The sequence below is a fragment of the Xiphophorus couchianus genome, chromosome 19 (assembly GCF_001444195.1).
Source record: "Xiphophorus couchianus chromosome 19, X_couchianus-1.0, whole genome shotgun sequence".
Lineage (NCBI taxonomy): Eukaryota > Metazoa > Chordata > Actinopteri > Cyprinodontiformes > Poeciliidae > Xiphophorus > Xiphophorus couchianus.
Genome location: NC_040246.1, coordinates 15,492,934 through 15,512,031, shown reverse-complemented (window position 1 = coordinate 15,512,031; position 19,098 = coordinate 15,492,934). Strand labels below are relative to the sequence as shown.

Here is a 19,098-nt window from a genome sequence, read left to right as displayed (position 1 = left end):
CTGGGGCTGGATAAAGAGGTTTGGCTACAATGGGCTGGTTGCTGGGCACCCAGGCGACTCTAATAAGACGTTGTCATGTCGTGTTAATGAGCGCTGAAGCCTTTGCTAATCTCATTAGCCGCGGTGGGGCCGGGCGGCCTCTGATTTAACAGTTGTCACTACACCTTGACTGTGAGAGGCATGGTTCCTGTGGACAGTTTGCAGAGTGACAGGCCTGAGATCAGCTCGCTGTCTGGGGAAGAACCAGTGTTGTCTGGTGCTGTGCAGTGCAGTCTACTGAGAAACTTCAGGCTTTTAAATTTGCCCACAATCAAAATGGTTTAGAAAAAAAACAATGCTTATCAGGCAATATCGCTCTAATCAATAATGCATTTACCTTCCCATGTGTGCAGGTGATGATGAGCAGAGCGACTGGTTCTTTGAGGGGGACTGTGGAGTCGGCCTGCTGCCCAACTGGGACTCTGACAGTCCACTTTCACTTGAGGATAGACAATCCTCCACCAACTTTCTCCAACCTGCACGGCGCGCTGTTAGAGGTGGTCAAAGTTTTTATATTTCTTTTTAGGGATATAACTGGGGAACTCTGTGATGTTCAGACTCCATGTGGGCGAGTCTCAGGGTTGCTGCACAATTTGGAAAAACTGTCAGAGTTTTCCAGGTCTGCATTAATATGAAAAAGTGACATCCATCCATACTTCCAAATAGCCAGCCAGTTAGTGAATTGATTGACTGGCTAACTAGTCATGTCTTTCTTTATACACTCTGTGCCTTTGGCTCTTATTTCATTCATCATTGCCAGAAATGTAAACAGTTTCATTTATTTTATATCAGAGTACAATAAATAAAAAAAAGTATCCATTGGTTTCAATCATCTGTGAGGAAAAGGAGATAAAGTTATTTTTTACTTGTTGCAGGGTATCATTCACGCCCTAAACGACTGGCTTGCTCTGCTGCCTGCTGCATCAGGCGGGACAGGAGGCGTCTACCTAGAAAGGTAAAAGAAATGTGTCCTCATTAATGTTAAAGAAGCCGAAAACTGTTGTACCGACTTTGCTTTGTTTTGTTTTGTTTCAACTTTTGTTGAACAGAGCAACAACATGCCGGTGTTTGTGGAAAGACTGAGACATTTCACTGCAGATCATTGCCAGAGAAAGTAAGACTCACAAAGAGATCCTACTGAAACTGAGGTTGCCATGTGGATTTTACCATTCATTGTTTTGTTGCATCCTTTTAGATTCTGGCTGCCTTCTGTTGGGAATCAAGACAGAAACCAGGCATGTTAGGATTTCAAATCCTTTTTATGTAATTTTGCTTTTGTTCTGTTAAAACTTTCAATGTTAAATTTGACACTTGAAATTTACAGCTGAACCCTTTGTGCCCACTACCGATGTGTCCCAGTGACATGATGTCAGAAGGTTCCTATGTCAGATGTTCCCCTCCATCCATCAGAAGCAGGTAGGTAATGACAAAAGTTAAACAAAGCACCATTGTCTCCTTTATTATTGTTTGCAGATTAAAAAACAAGTATATATATATTAATTTCATTTGCTTTGGAGCAAATACACACTTTGGTTACACCTATTGTATCTTGCAAAAGTATAGTTCATTATTTTAAAGCAGAAGTGAGATAATAATGGTTGTTTTTTTAGAATCTGTGGTATGTACCAGAGTTGTGCTCTCCACAAGTATGCCATTATTGGAAGATGAAATTTTGTGGCTTTCTTTTAAAAGGAAAGCCACAAGTAGTATTATTTGCTATATTTGACAATGGCTGTATAATTGAGACCACAAACATGTGGAAGAACATGTTTTACATACATGCTATTTGAGGCAGAAAACTCAGCAGAGAACTTTGAATAGACCATCCCCACTGTGACCCACTGTTGTGAGAATCACAGTGTAATAAGGATTTTTTAAAGCTGGGATATGGAGGCTGTTTAGATTTTGGAGGAAAATGAACTTGGCTAAATACCAGGAAATCTGAAAAACAACAGCTACTACAACTACTTCATAACTGTACACTACTAAATGCTGTTTGTAGCATAAAAACCCAGCAAAATACATTGATGTTTGTGGTTGTGATGTGACAAGACATGAAAAATACAAAATGGTGTTTATACATTTTTAAGGTACTGTAACTACATGGTATTTTTTAGTTTTATGTATTCAGAGATGAATGGTCAAATATATTTGTTCCTGTAGCTAATATTTTGACCAAATAAAATCTGTCCCATAATGAAAATCTAGTTCCAAAGTTCAAGCTAAGCCAACAACAGTAAGCCACTGAAGTACCTCTCAGATTCGCTTCAACTTAGTAGTTTTCAAGGTCAGGTTCTACAAATAGAGAAATGCTTTGTTGACTTAATGTTGATTTAAATTCCACCATTTCTGGGTCGGCAAAGAAGCGTTAGAGAAATCCAAAAGATATTTGTCAAAGCGTCTCGTCGCTCCCAGTCTTCCCTGGAACAGTTGGATCTGCATGGGGAGCTGTTGAGGAACTGAGCAGCCCTCTTGGCCTGGAGACTGTGGGACTTCTCATTGTGTTGTTTTCACTCTGCCTATTTATGGTGCATTCCTAATTTTTGTTTCACACACACATATCCACACCCCTTTCCTTCCCCACTCTCTTGGGTTATTTCACAGAGCGCTCAGGCTCTTCTTGATGAGGGGCAGAAACACGACTGCTATGAAAAGCCCCCGACTTCTTAGGGCTTTCTTTTCTAAACTGGCCCTTTCTTCTCCACCTGAAAGGTTCCTTCAGATTCCAGTTTAAGGCATTGTGAATACTAATTTCTCCTATTAAAAAGCCCTCATATCCCTGCCATGCTCTCATTTGAATGACAGACTCAGGGGAGATCTCTTAATTCCTTTATAGTGGGATTCAAGACCCTTCACTTCAAAAAGTATAAATCATACTCCCAAATGAATGAGGGAGAAAGTGGGAGGGGATTGACGAGAGGGGCTTCTGATGTGTTTCGTTGGACGGTACAAACTGAATCCGTCTCCCCGAGGTGTTCAAATCCACTCTCCAGTGATACGGCTGCCTTGTGCTTACGACCCGACTGCTGGGTCAGTCAAGTTCATCCCAAACAATTACATGCAAACAGAAATGTCTCTTAGTGGTCGGTTTTGATTGGTTTTGAGAGATATTATTACATTTTCGTTTTATTTGAAAATGTAATAATACCGCTTGAACTTTTCAAATTTTTTCACAATACAACAGAAACCTTTGATGTATTTAATGGTATTGTATGCGACTCAAAGTAGTGAGTTGAGCACGTCATTTTAAAAATTTTGCAAATAAAAAAACATTTCAGAACATAATTAGTCAAGAGGGTTATGGTAGCTCTGGAGGAGTTGTGAAGATCGAAAGCTGACAATCTCTTGCATTAGTTGTGCACTACATATTTCTGATTTTCATTGTTGGTAGAAATTCTCAAGGAGTCTTCAGAAATTTAGCAGAGGAAACAAGAGATATGGAAGAAGCTGCTTAAGTAAGAGAAAACAATTTGTGCAGAACAATAGCCTAACAATGCACCATCTTCTACATGATACATGGAAGTGACAACATCATTCTGTGGGCATGCATTTCTGGATGGATGTTGCTACATACAGGGCAAATGTGGAATTAAACACTTTACATCTTGTGAAAGACTCGAGACTTGTGCTATGTTGGTTTTTGATGTGGGCTGTTTGGACAGTTGCCCAGGGCAGCGTTAGAAAGGGGTTAGACCCTCAGGAACTAGAAAATAAAATATATATATTATCTGTTAGTTGTGCTCTGAAAAAGATTGCAACTATATGCCTGCGTGGAGTCCTAGGAAATCAGGTTACTAATGAAAAAAAAAATCTTTATCTCTGACCCAACTCTGACAACCCTGAGAACTGTCTATTGCATGTAAGATACTGACCACTTATAGAGACTCTATTAGACCTCAGGAAGTTTTTTTCTCATGGTGATTTGTACAACAACCCATTTACCACCAAGGCTCAATCCTGGAATAACCCTGAAACCGTTATTCCAGGCTTGAACCTAGAATAACAGCTCAATCCGTTATTCCAGATAAAACGGATTGAGCTGATTTTACCAGTAATTTTACACTGGTAAAATCACAAATTACCAGTGTGATTTTCCAGAATGAATCAGGCTTTAAATCATTCTGAACTATACCATTCCTGGTAGTGGCAGGATCATGCTGTGGGACTGCTTGCTGCTGGAACTACTGTTGCACTGCACAAAATCTAGGCAGCAATAAAGGATGTAGACCTCTTCATTTTAGCATATCTATTTATGTTTTAGAGTGTTTTCTTCTCATCTTTGAATCTTTGTGGTAGCAGACGCAGTGTTTTGTGGGAATAGGTTGCATCGGGTCCACTGGCCACTTTAAAATGCATAACTGCCTCCCACCCGAGCTGCACAGGTCTAGCATCTTTTAGCTATTGACTTATTTATTCCTAAATGACACTTGCGCTACGAGATAAATCATAGTCTTACACCACTCCCTTCCCAGTTTTCATTTTAATTGTGAGATCACAGTGTCAGCAGTTAGTATATTGGTGTGAGTGGCCTATTGATTATTGATTTGGAGTTATTGATTATACTCCCTGGAGAGCCTAATCCTTTCTGATTCATTTGAATTCCTCTATTAATCTTGAGATCCCGCTCACACCTGAAGCAGCATGTACACTAATGAAAATAGATGGTCGTTTTTCTAACTGCGACTTCTCCCTCTGCTTTTGAGTCATCATTTCTAATTGATATATTTGCTTCTGGATGTGTGCTCTAAAATTACAATTGACCCCGTGTCAGTGCTGTTTTACTTTGCACCCTGAGGGACTTCATTGTGTTTTAAATTCTCATATGACCTAAAAAAATCCATCTTGTGCACATTTTCTCTGTGTCCTTGTGTCTTTGATAGCATCTAGTTATTGGCCCCCTTTTTGCTGCATAGAGCCTCAAAGTCAATCTTTGCTCCTGCATCGCACTTAGTAAATTTAGACAGACATCTGTTGAGCTTTTGAAAACTGATGAAGTAACAGATGTTAAATAATATTAACACTGCAGTGCTTTTTTTTTTGCACAACTGCTGACAGTTGTAGCTTGCAGTTTCTGCTGAAATAATTGGTAGTATTTTCCCCTGCTTAATGAGCCAGCTGATAGTTTTCTCATGTTTGATTAGGATGGTGCTGTGTGCCTCAGTGGGCTCCGGATGGCCCTGAAGAGGCTCCGTCTCCCAGCACTCTGCAGCAGGAAAAGGCGCTTTCCTCCCTCCAGGCTGCAGGTTGGCTGCATGTCGCTGCCTCGACGCAGTGAGGAAGGAGATAGAGGGATGGCCCGCCATACATTAAGGCCAAATGCATCACAGTATTACTTTTAATGCCGCAGGCGTGTCTTGTGAAATAATGCGACGTTTAAATGTGGATCGATTTTGGAATTAAAAAGTTAGTTTGCAAAGATTTACTGTGGGGAGTTCAATGTCTGAGCTCTTTATCAGGGGCGCAAATGGCTGGTTATGTGCTGTCCGACAGAGGTACGATTGAGGGATCGATAGGCGCGTGATTTACTAACTGGAGTACAGGTAATCAATAAGTATAAAAGTAAATGAAATATGCATTACTGGAATTTTATTAGAGAAAGGTAGCAGGGAGAGAATAACGGTCAGGCCATTTATTTTTATATCTATTGATTATACAACATAGGGACTTCGCTCAAAGCATGCCCTGAACAGCTCTCAACACCCAGCGCCTGCTCACCCGTCATGTGATTTATGGGTGTTGAGGTCATGGAATGGGTTGCCAGTTAAAATGCTGGCCTGATAGGACCTCGCTGTACAATGTGTCTGTAAGAGATGTGAAGCTTTATGCAGCCTGGTGTCTGAAGGGGATCTCCTACTTTTCCTCTGTCTGCATTTCTGCTGTTTTAAGATATTGTCTTGAAGATTTATTGAGATATTCAGTTCATGTCACACTTTGTTTCTATTTGTTTAATGCAGTCTATGAAGAATATTAAAGATATAACATTACTAGATATATTAGCATTTTCTTGACTTGCTTAATTACAAAATTTATGTTATTTTTAAAAAAACAACTGGTTACATAGTTTTGAATTTATTCAAAGTTTTCTCTAATCCACACAGATTCAAAATGCATACACATAGCTAACCAGTTTAATTTAGCTCTACTGATTCTCACTCAAAGAAGAGATTGCATGCCAGATGCTTCTTTGAGGCATAAAAAGCATGTGACTAGTGGAGCCACTTGCTAAGGAACATTATAACCAAGATTTGCTGGAATGTATGATTATATTTAACCCTGAATGTATATATCAGCCACAAGTTACAGGCTGAATTATCATTCCACCTTTGAAAAAAAACTCAAAAAATTGTAAACTCTATAATAGTACGACTTTAACACATGACGAATGTTGGCCCTGATTATAACGGTCTCACCTGAAAACTTGACATAAAATAGATGATAAACTGAGGGATGATAATTGTCAGGTCTTTTTTTCTTTTCCTAAAGTTATGACTTTCAGATACTATTAATCAAGACATCTTCAAAAGATTACAAGAAAGTCTGGCTTTGCAGAAAATGTATAGAAAAAAAGATTCTGTTAAAACCTTTGAAAAATATTATGTAAAATTAAGGAATATAAAAGACACCATAATTGCACATTTCATCTTAAATATTCATGTCACTTCACTCTTGCGCCTACATTAATACTCTCTCCTACCTCCAAATTAAGGCACAATCCTTGAACTTAAATTCTTCTCTCCAATATTCAGAGCTATTGAGGTCAGTGATGAAGCTTTTCTGCTTGTAGTGATTCTAACATGACGCACGTAGCCCAGAGCAGGGTCATGTGTTTAACACAAAAATAGCTCTGATTCAGCATCGCTACTCATTTAAGAGTTTCAGTTATGGGAAAAAAGCTTAATGAAGAAAAATGTAGACATGACAAAATGCATGGATGACTGCAAACAAAGTGTGTTTCCAAATGTGCAGTGCTGGTTTTTATTGACTTTTGTAAAATTATTTCATGATTTGGTGATGTTTCTGTCTCACTGGCCCTCCAGGCAGATTAATTTCATTCCGGGGCTGTTTTGCTCGTCTGACATGCGGAGGAAGAAAGAAACAGAAGCTGTTTTCATCACAACATCAGGTAACAGCCTTCACACAGTCACACATCTGCACTGATTTGTAGACCACGTCTTAAAGATGTTGAAAAGGGCTATTGTATTACATATGTTTTTCTGTAGTTTAGCAAACTTTGGTTAGATGTTATTTTAATGCTGGTGTTGCAATGTAACACTGACGTGATTTTCTTTAAACAGACTTCTTGGGATAACGATTTGCTTTGGTACAAATTACTGGTAAAAGGTTTTTTCCTGATTTTAGGATCCCTTCGCAATTACTAGACTTAGTTTCCTATTAAAATTTCATCTGATTGTCTGTCCATTCGTCCATCTAAGCAAGAAAGCCCTAAATTCATAATAAAGTTCTAATTTTACACTTATAAACAACTGACAAGTTGTAAAAAATTGGAGTTTGAAAAGACCTTGAGTATTTACATGAAAAATGTGTAGGAAATTATTTTTTGCCCTTACTTATTATTCTATATTATTAAAAACAAAGCTGGTTTGTCCATCCCAGTCTATTACCACAACTCCACTCTAGTCTCCAGCTTTAAATTTTCTTTTTTGTTCTTCTCAGTATGGTTATTGTCAAGACATAGCAGAAACACCAAGTCAAAGCAGAATGTTCTTTTTGGAACATGAGAGCAAACATTTTTATGAAACAATCTACTTGAGTGGTATTATAGGCTTGTATCAATAAAAATGGAAAAGCAGTAAGGGGAGATATGAAATGGACATTTGTGACAGCACAATAGCATTTTACAAGCTATTGAAAAATGTCAGATTTGTTTCTTTTTTACAGCAGAAACTATCCTCTGCTGTCTCTGTTTGTTTTATCTTTGCCTAAAGCAGATATAACCACAATGTTTTAACTTTTTAACTAAGCCATTGTCTCTGGACATATGTTTGCTTAGTCTTCCTTATGCTGTTTCTTCTCTAATGTGCTCTAATAACTGAAATTAAATTGTTCACAGTTGGATTTTATTTACTAAATGGATGTCTTCCAAAGGCAATAAGTTGCACTAGATTTTATCTAGGAGTGCCGAAATAAAGAGCATCACACACATGTTTTAGAAAAACATTTTGTGCACCACATATCCTTTCTTCTCACTTCACAATTATATATTACATTGCGTTCTGTAATTAAAATCATAATGATATTAAATTTTATGCTTCTAATATGGCAAAATGTGAAAAAGTTTAAACTTTTTATTACAATCAAATATTGATTATTTGGTAAGGTGGTAAGGAGAGGTTTAGCACAGAGAAGTGATAATTGGCATTAGACAGAGTTTACTCTATCTCAGAAGACATTAAGCTGTCTGTGCTGTGTGTGTTTAGACCAGTGGAGCTGCCTGTTTTCATTAGCCTGATGGCTCTGAACCTTGTGTCTTCACCGGATTGAAATCTGAATTGGTTTGTCCACCATTTCCTCTCCATTCACCACTCCTGCAGCTGCAGTTTGTCATTTAAATAACAAATGCTAGTGGTTCCCTGATTTACTGAGGGGTGCGGGCCCCTGATGTATATTAATATTGCTGCACAGGGCTCTGTACTGGGGTCCATCATTCATTTGGATAAAAGAGGTGGAATTTAAAAACAGCCAATGCTTTGCTTGGATACAGATTGGATCCATTTATTGCACTGAGTGATGGAATAGCTGGCAATTCTGTCCTTCACCTTCCCAGTGCTGAACCTCTTCCCATAAAAGTAGAAAAAAACAGATTCACCCCCTGGCCCCTAAGGACCTCTTGTATTCAACATGCAGAAGCAAGACATCCCTCAGTCTGTTGACAGGTAACCTGTAGTCCACTATAAACAGACCGAAAATGAAATCATTTTGAAAATAGCAATTTTTTTAGAATTCTGCACGTTTTTTTGTGATTTGTACAGAAATTGTGAATATAAAATTGCTTGAATTTAATATTAAAGTTTGTCTATGTGTAAGGGGATGATAAAGAGGGAGAGTTACTGAACGGCAAATCCTTTCCGACTCTGTTCGGACTGCTTTACTGTTTCTTGAGCCTAGTGCCCCCTGCCCACTATGATTTATCATGCATCTCATGTCGTCCAATGTCAGTTTCTGCAGCTGCAACTGCTCTGTATAAATCTTTACTTTGGCAGCCCCCTGCACCATGTCTCTGCTCAGTAATCACAGGACCTCCAGGAGATGCACACTTACTCTGACAAGCTTTCACACTCTCCGCACAGGAATTTTGGTTTGCTGCCACTCTGACATAAATGTGCACAGAGGCAAATCAGATTCTGTGATTTACTGAGTGAAGTCGTTTCCCGGTAGACATCCTGTTTGCATGGAAAGATTGTTGTCTGCATTCAGTAGAAAGAGCGACGTATTACTCTTAGTGAACACGACAGCTGAGTCTTTGGATTAGCCAGAGGAAGTGGTTTGTTGTATATGTTAGTGGCTGGATCTGGAACTCTGTAATCAGGAGTGAAAATGGTCTGTGGCTGAAGGTATCCTCCGGGAGTCCACAGGAAATTACTCAGGCGGTACCCAGCTGTTGCTTTATCTTCTTTCTTTACCCTTTTAGCACCTTCACGGCACTGCTAAACCTGGTCGTGAAGAAAAAAACCCAACAAAACACAAGAACTTATCAGGCCAGGTATCTGTTTGGATTAGATGACCACTCCATTTCTCAGCTTTAAATTGGAGACTTTCTACTTTTCTTCCTGCCAATCCAGAAATTCAACTCAGTCCAACAAGATTTTGTACAAAAGATACTTTTGTTCTTCTTCTTTCTCCCCATTTAATAGTTTTAAGGGTATATATTATCAAGACTAGAACCTTTCCTTTTTGATTTCAGGCTTGTAGCTTTCAATAACTCTATTCAGATACATGTTTGAAATTCAGAAGTACTAGTATGTAAAAAAGAAAGAAAAAATAGAAAAACAGGCAGTTATTGACCAAAATATAGAGTGATGATGTTAAAGTTTAATTCATGAATTAAGGATTTACATTGGGAATTTAGCAAGTACTCTTTTTTGATGTAGTTTGGAGATCTAACAAACCGGCTCGTTATGGAAGTCATTCTATGATGAGCTTGCTTTACCCATAATTTGCCAGTGAAGTAAGAACTCTTCCAACAAAATCTGTTATTTGAAACATTGAAATTTGTTGCTTCCATTTCACTGAACCACGGTCACCAGAGTACTTGTGTTTGGGAGCCAATGATTGGACAAGTCTCACTTGTCTCCAAATAATCTGTCCATTTTTGACGTATTTGTGAAAGTTCAACTGTGCTACTGTAATGTAGCTGTGGAAATGTTATTGCAAGGCATTTTAATAACAACTCAAGTTTCTCAGCAATTACTTTTCTCACAGCAAAAGGATTTTTGTCCTAAAAGATCACTCTTGGTTAAAACTGAAATTAAAATACTTGTCTGTCAAGTGTTCTGGGATTTATTTGGTTCAGACACAGAGAGAGGTAAGTATGCAAATGCAGCTGTTTATCAGTGGTGATAATTTATTAAATTGACTGAAAATGGTAGGCTTGGATATGTGCTTGCATAGTTCCAAGATTTTACATGTTTTTGGTCTATAATCTGATTTAGGTATGTATATGATGATCGTTCCAGGAAGAAATTATGCTTGTTTATAGTCAAGTTAGTCAACATCAGACTGTTTGCTGTTTTGATGTGTTGGTACAATATGGTGCCCAGGTGCAGGCCAGCCCTTAGCCAGGGCCAGGCCACCGCCTCTCCCCCCTCTGCCTTCATGTGTCCCCTTGCCCAAGCGAGACGGCAGCGTGACAGATCACCTGCGCCGGAGGCCCGGTGCGTTCCTGCTTGGCGGTCCGGCCCCCTCTCATTAATGCCCAGGCTGGTACGAGGGCTGCGTGGCAGCACAAGACAAATAACGCTACCACTCAGCCATCACTTGTGCTGACAGAAATGCAGCCCACCGCACTATTTTGCCCTCTCAAGCGCCACTCCACAACCTGCTCTTGTCCTTCAACCCCCACCCCTATTTATTCGGTCTCTACCTGCACCTGCCTGCGCTGCTCCACCAAACTTTTACGTGCGGGGGGGGGGGCTTTTGATGTTACTGCAGGGTGAGTTTAGCACTGAAATTCACGCAGGTTGATGTACAGGCTCCACTTACCAGCTGCCTTTGCATACACACAGTTTTCTGTTCGTCTTTATGGAGACATATTTGTTTTTAGGAGCCCATTCTGTCAGGTGCTTCTTGAATTGTGTGCAAACCCTCTTGCCGGGAGGTCTGATTTGAACGTCTTATTTTTGCATTTGTAAAAAGAGCCTTGTGTGTGCATGTGTTCATGAGAAGGAGCAGCAGAGAAAAAGAGGGAGAGAGAAACACAAAGGCTAATCATTAAAGAGGCATTCAACCCTGTTCATTTAAGTGTGGGAATCAGCAGGCCCATTACTGTCAATGTGTAATTAGCTGATTAATAAACAGGGGGAGCGGCAGTGCTCCAGGAAGGCCTGTAATGATTGTTTTTAGAGAGCATCTCATAAGAGCTTATTAAGATGGTGAGGTGGTTCCATTCAACTTCCCATTATCACCCACAGTAAATGTATGTACTGTAATTCTTCCTCTGACAGAGAATCGTTGCATTCTAATTTCGGTACTGACCTTGGTGTAAAACTACTTGATTGCAGGTGTTGCTTTTGCTTCACTAAAGGAACACTTACTCAGTTTTCTTTAAAGTTATCATTTAAACACATAAATTCCCTCTTAAATATTATTATATAAAATGCATTGCATTTTTTCATATGGCTTCATGTTTCTAGATATGATTCAGCTTTATTTTTCCATGAACCTCGTTTGATATTCCTAAATAAAATCAACTCCAGCCATTTTTAATTCTTTTGTCAGATTCTCATTAGATTCAGGTCTAAACTTTGACTAGACCATTTTAATCTTCTCTGTGCCACCCCACAGAATGATGCTTTCACCACCATGTTTCACTGCAGGGGTGAGGCATTTACAGGGCAACATATGGTGTGTTGGTTGTAGGAGAAAATGTTTATTAAGTTTGACTGGAAGTTCAAAATACCCTAATAAAATACTTTGGTGTCTTGTCTTTATATAATATTACATAAAGAGCCAGTTTTGTAAAATACTGTTCAAAACTCTTGAGTAATCCCTCACTTTTCCATTCAAGGTGCCAGTAATCTTTCAAAGACATTTGAGCAATATTTCTTTACAGTTTCTTAAGGTCTTTCAAAGTTTTCTGTAGACTTTTGTTGGTATTTTTTTATTTTCAGTCCTGAACTTTTTTCCATTTCTAAACTGATGATTATTTAGACTAAAAGCTCCAATAAAATAATATATGTATGAAAAACTCAACAAAGAACCACATCAACTTGTGATCTTGATGCACGTTGCTACGTTAAGCGTGTCACAAAGACACAGTTTGCTGCATGTATTTTTGAAGAAGAGCCAAATTTATCAAGATGCTGGTAATGGCAATGGTGCTGCTTCTGATTATGATTAATATTGTGGTGATGATTTCAATTCAAGATATTGTGGATATCTATTTAAAAATAATTTGAATCTAATGTTATGTACTAAGTAATGGCACAAATGTCATCATTTTAAAATGAAAGCTTGTAAAAAAATACACTAAAACCCTATATACATACAAATTGCATAAAAACCATTTAATTTGAAGGGGGTTTATTTTGTTTCTACTGTGACTGCATTGTCTCGTCCTGACTCTGACCTTCACATTGGACTTTTGTTGGTATGTGGTGCACCTCTCTCATGCTAATGCACTCAAACTAATGTTCCCTGCCGTTTCTTTGTATCTGTCAAATATGAAAACTCCTGAATTTTGATCAAGCCCTTTGACTATGTTTAACCCGAAGTGTTTAGGTTGGACCTCAGCAGCAGTTAGTCATCATTCCCTCAAGAAATATTAATCAATTATCTTGCCCGCCGGATCAGTTTGGGGAAGAAGTCATCTGGAAAGAGGCACAAGCAGATATAAGGGGAAAGAACTAAAGCACATGCCAGTGAATGCTGTAATGTCTAATCCTTTGAGACAGCCCACAGCCACAATGTCACTTCTAGTTGCCTTGTCCTCTGCTGTGGGGCTGCCTGGAAAATACGTTGTGTGACTGGCGCTACCTTTTTGGGGTAGCGACCTGGAAGGATTTATTTATCAAAACTGAAGTAGAAGCTGTAGGAAAGCAGGTTAGGGAGCAAATTTGTTCCTTTGTTCTTCTGTCTCCTTTGAAAATATGCTCTGCTGTTTCCAAACCAAAGAGGATCTGTAACGGGGAAGGTGTCAGTGAGAAACGAAGTGCGATGATTAGAGTTAAAAACATAAATGCTACAAAACTGGTTAAGCTTAAAAAGCTGGAGAAAATGACCTTTTAATATCCATGTCCACAAGTCATATGGGGCCAAATTGGATTTGGCTCACATGACCAAAATCTCATTAATATTTAACTTATTAGTAGAGTATTGCTTCAGTTATATTTCCACACATCCAAAGCAGTGATCCATGAGTTCTGAATTTGATTTATTATTTTAATTCAAGTTGATTCAGTGAGCAAAAAAGGGGGATGTTACAAGAGCATGTGAGAAACTTAGAGTATCATCAAATGTTAATTTATTTAACTCATTTTATTGCCATTCAGTACATACGGAGATTTCTAATTTTGAATTTAGAAATCAAAGTTTCCAGAGTATGAGGAAGAATGAAGTTTCTACAGTCAGTAATTATTTGAGTAGCCATGTCATTTGCTGGTGTTGGTCCAATGTGTTTTCTGAAGTCCAGCAAGCTGATTCATGGAGATGCTGATTTTATTTTCCAGCAGGACTTTGCAACTGCACACACTGCTATAAAAATGTAATCAACATATTTTGTGTAGCCCATAGACCTATCTTAAAATAAGGAAGCATAATAGGTCATATTTAAGGTATACATATACACATGTATCAATCTATATAAATTACAAATTTCACTTTTTGTCTTGAGTCACTGAAATGAATAAACTTTTCACTAATATTCTAATTTATTGATCCACCCATATTTAAACCTTTTTCTTATTTGCCCCATGTTTCAGAATTTGAAATGTTTTTTGTCTTTCTTTTTAGCTATCAACCCATTTCATAAAGATCAGCAGAGAAAGGAGGCTAAAGGAGGTGCCTGCAGTAACACACCAAACCCTGAAGCAGTAGGACCAAGTACACCTCAGTCTCCTACTTCTACTCAGCCTGAGAGTTCGTCTTTACTCCAGGGCAACCACGAGGACACTTGAAAGAGGCTTGACAGACCCATCTAATTCCTAAAGCGATTGTGCCTGAGAACGAAATAGCTAGAACCCCCTTCTACTCAACAAACTTTACAACAAAGAAAGAAAAATACAAAAGCACATCATTAGTCTTCAAATCAGCATGTTCCTGCTCGATCCAGCCCTTCCCTTAAGCATGACAAATGTTAATGCAATCAAGCCTTGTTAAGCGCTCCGCCATCTCCTTAAGCAAGAAGGCAGCTTCAAGTGGCTCCTCGTTCGACTCAAGACTTTACTTCTCTTCCTGTTTCCACACTGAGTCTCCAGGCCACCCGCCACTGCATAATCCATTAATTATGTCCACTCCCGTAGCACAGCACTTGTCAGCAGGAACCTCGGAAAGTATGGTCAGTTGAGGCTCGTTGACCAGGGGGCGTCTGCTCCACTTTAAGGCAACCAACAATGGCTGTAAAGCAGCTAGCTCTGAGGGAGATGAACATCACAATGTTTAGCTGCCACATGCTGTTGCGGGGTTAAGAGAGGCGACCACCGCTGGCGAGCCACACAAAGTACAGGCCTCCTATTAGCATGGATTTGAAAAGCTACAGTTGCTACAAAGGTGCTCATTAGCACAACATAGAGGGAGCATAGTCATGGTCCTTGGAGGGCCGCCTCTGTTCTCATCAGGTTACCTTCTATATTCAAATTTCCCCAAACAGATTTAAAGTTCAAGGCTGGCTGTAAATCTGTCTGAAAAAGCTGGTTTTTTTTAGCAATGCTGGCTGAGTTGCTTTTGGAGCTGGAGGAGCAACAGGAAACAGGAAAGGAGGGTTATACACAGTGTCTTCAAAACTCCAAACAAACAAAATAATCTGAGCAAAGCAAATAAATAGGTGCATAGAAAAGGATGTGCAAAGCAATAAAATCAATTCAACTTCTAGTGCAGTAGCATTATCTCACTTGAAAAATGTAGAAAATTCAATCACCTATAATGTGAGTACATTTATTCAGCAATGAAACTCATATCAATATATTTTACAGCCCACATTTTTGTCAGTAGGACAATTTTAGTCTCCTAAAACTTATCACATTTTTGGATCATACATACAGAAAGATCTTTGAGGATTCCTCTGCCCTCTCCCAATTTGATTCAGAGTCCCGAATGGGTTTTATGTTCTCTTCACTTCAATCAACAAGTTTTCTGCAGGTCCAGGCACTGCGGTGCAAAAGAAGAAGGTTGTTTGTGTGTCCGGTGAATCAATTCTGTGTTGATTTGTCCATATATTTTGGATAATGTTCCAGCTGAAAGACACATTGATGACTCATTTTTATTTTTCTGATAGAGTTCACCAGATTCCAATTTAAAATGTCATCATATTTTAATGAGTTCATGATACCCAGCATTTTAACAAAGCTCCCTGAAAATTTAGAAAAGAAAGAGGCCCACCACGTCACAGATCATCCACCATAATTAGAAGAAAGTAGAAATATCCTATATTGTCCCTGAGTGGGGAAATTCAGGAGTACTAGCAGCAGAAAGGTACAGGTATACGGAAGCCTGCATGCTCAAACATGCATGGTTGAAAAATATAAAAACAGAAAATAAGAATAAGAGAACCAAGTTTTTAGTCAAATATTGCTTATTACCAGTAAAAACTGCAAGTGTAAGCAGCATAGCCTGCTAAAATTCTGATGAAGTTTTTAACCAAAAGTTAATCACATTTTTTAAGGTCTTTTTTAACAGAAATTCACAACATAATCACCAGCTGTATGACATGTCTTTTCAGATATTTTAAAGCCTTTTTAAAGAGAAGAATTGCATTTAATAAAATGAGATTTGCTAATTAATGTGAGTTATATGTCTGCAATAATCTGTGTGAGAAGGATTTATATGATCATGCTGGGGAGGGTTGACATTTATAAATGCTGTGTGGGCACACTATAGTTTAAATGGATGCCTCACACTACTTTGCTAGTTGCTGCCACAGAAATCCGTCAGTGTTCAGATCTCCGCAAACTCCTCAGCCGCTACTGGTTTCCCTCCTTTTCACATCAGCAATGCACCTGGTAAATAGGAATTGCACAGGTTAATGATCATTGTAAAACAGAAAAAAAGGAGCTAATACATTTATAAATTGTTTTTTAGAGCAGTCTGCTTCTCAGCTGTTTGAGATGTATTTACGTGTGTTTTGAACTGGAAGAGCTTTACAGTGTTTGCTTAGTTAATGGCCAGTGATTTTTAGTTTTTTCCATTGTATGAAAAAGGGCCTAATAAAAGTACAAGTAACATTTACCCCAGAAAAAGTCCCTGGAAGAGAAGTAGGACGCAATGATCTCAGAAACTTCACACTCATTTACTAGCGTAAACTTATTATATTTTCTGTTGATTGTGGATTAGAAACTTGGAGTAATTTATTCTTTTCTTTCAAAGCACAAGATTTAAATCCAGTCACTTACATTGAATATTACAACTTTGGGTTGCACATTGTGATCTGAAAAATATTTTCTAGAAAGTTTAATTTTCCTCTTGCTGTCAGACCACAAAAGAGAGCTTAGTAGATTATCTGATTGCATTCATGTAATTGAATATAAGCACTGAAAGTTCAAAGGCAATATTGGTTATAAAAAAACAGATTTTATTTAATATAAAGTTAACAAAACCACACCTGTTGTTTAGGATACATCCAAAAAGTACAACTAAGCTAAGCTAATCTAATTTAATGATGGTTCCTGTAGTAGACACAGAGCTTATTAAAGAATGATTCCTTGTTCATGGTAAAGATTTCTGCAGTGGAAACTCACATTAAGATGCATAAATTCCTGCATGGGTCAGTCAGTAGATGGGAAACAACACCCCAGCTGCCACAGAATAATTAGCAGTCCCCATAATGACACCTCTCCCAGACCTTATGCCTCAAAATTAATTTACAATGGCTCGGAAATAGGGGAATGGCTTCCGTAGAGCTAGTCAATTGTCCTGTTACAGTTAAGGAATCCGGCAGGCTGGTTGCACTCATATTTCATCCCAGGTAAAGATTACCTGTCAGGCCCATGGGAGATGTATTGATCTGTTTTCCTTTTTCTGGCAGCAATCACCTGACAAAGGCACCTAGGAGGTGAGTGAATGAGTGATGCCTGGTCGGCCTGGTCTAGCCCAGTGGTTTCTGTTGTCCACTGATAGGTTTTAAGCTTATGAGGAAGAGCAGGAACAATGCTCTCATAAACTCTGCTTGAAACTCATCTGCATTCCCACAAAGCAGTGCCCTCTGTGACACAGGTCAAAGGGGAGTTAGTTTTTTTTTGCCTCCTTTCTTGTCAGTGGCGTTTGTTCCTACTGTGTACTGTGTACTGATAATGAAAATGTATGCAAAAAGTTCTCTCTGGTTCCTGCTGACAATTGCATGTTGTAAGTCACCTTAGTTCAACTCGCTTTGTATTTCAGAAGAGATTCACTTGCTTTGGACGGGCTTCTAATGAGGATGGAACCATTTTCCCCTGACTTTCTGGTAGTCATCCCTCTCTATGTCATGGTTTCTTGGCAGCTAATGTATTTATGTAATTGCCTTGATATATAACGTAAGTATTATTGTTGACACCATGCATCTTAACTAATTACAGTGTATAAAATGTGTTGTATAGTATTTATGATGTGATTATTTTACATCTTATAACTGAGGATTTAGGAATGAGGTCATTAAATTTCTTAATAGAATTACATGATAGATCGCACTGGAGATACATCACCTTTTTATATATTTTTTTTCTAATTTCATTTACAAGGATTTAAGAAAATCTTGGTGGTATCAAGGCTCCAAGGCAGCTATCACATTTGGAAGGTTGTGCGAGTGGCATCTTATCTCTTAAGGCTGTTATCTTTATGGAGGCATGCCTAATTGCTTTGCAAATGATCTAAAGAGGATTACTAATCCTTCAGAAAACATCTGTACCGTATTACTTCATGTAAGAGAGACGTTACAATCCTAAAATTCAACATTAAAGATTTTATGCAGTAGCTTCCTTTCTGGTTTTATAACTTAAAAAAACCAGTAAAACAGATGAATTGGTGAGTTCTTTAATGAACTTTGTATGGCTATAAGAAATTGTTGTAAAGCAACTCTAGTTAAACTCAAGTCATTTGTGTATTTGTAATGTCTTGGAAAATCTATGCCCAAAACATTGCTATGTTTTTTCCCCTCTATGTTATGTGTGTAAAAAAAATGCCAATATTTATGCATTTTTAAATTTAATGCTGAATTCATGTGCAATAAATTAGTTTTTGTGATCATGTTGGAATGTTAATGAGAGGACAGAGGTTTAGTCAGTTTTGTATTTAACAGCATTTACAGGCAGTATTATGCCTGTAAATTCGGTCACTTGATAACAATAATAATAAACAATGTCATAATTTACTCAGACAGAAATTATTACTTATTTTTTGAAGAGCATAACAAGCTGCTACATTGATGTTCAACACAGTGCATTGCAAACTTGTTAACTTGTTCAAATGTTATTACAAAGTCCCAGATATTTTATAGAGATTTACGGCAATAAACCAACACAAAGTAGTGCATATGAAGTGAAAGGAGATAAATTCATGCTTTTCAAATATATACACATATAAGCTTTTTAAGAGTAACATTCCAGTCAATCCTTTGATGAACCAATTTTTGCTGCAAATACACACCAGTTTTCAAGGCTTGCCAACAGTCCTCCATTGGATTTTGGTCTGGGTTTT

General features: G+C 38.3%; 1 protein-coding gene across 3 annotated transcripts in view; it reads left to right on the top strand.

Annotated features, from left to right (window-relative positions):
* Window positions 1–19,098, top strand: part of LOC114134182 (G patch domain-containing protein 2-like) — a 49,696-nt gene that overhangs the window by 10,265 nt on the left and 20,333 nt on the right. Inside the window, exons 4-10 of one of the 3 annotated variants that reach the window (XM_028000575.1) lie at window positions 393–536; window positions 915–994; window positions 1,089–1,153; window positions 1,235–1,274; window positions 1,364–1,455; window positions 7,077–7,162; window positions 14,227–18,772. In XM_028000575.1, coding sequence (XP_027856376.1) covers window positions 393–536; window positions 915–994; window positions 1,089–1,153; window positions 1,235–1,274; window positions 1,364–1,455; window positions 7,077–7,162; window positions 14,227–14,390 — 671 coding nt within the window. In that variant the 3' untranslated portion in view covers window positions 14,391–18,772. Of the gene's footprint in view, window positions 1–392; window positions 537–914; window positions 995–1,088; window positions 1,154–1,234; window positions 1,275–1,363; window positions 1,456–7,076; window positions 7,163–14,226; window positions 18,773–19,098 lie in introns of those variants that run through there. The other 2 variants (XM_028000576.1, XM_028000577.1) reach the window with 2 other exon arrangements.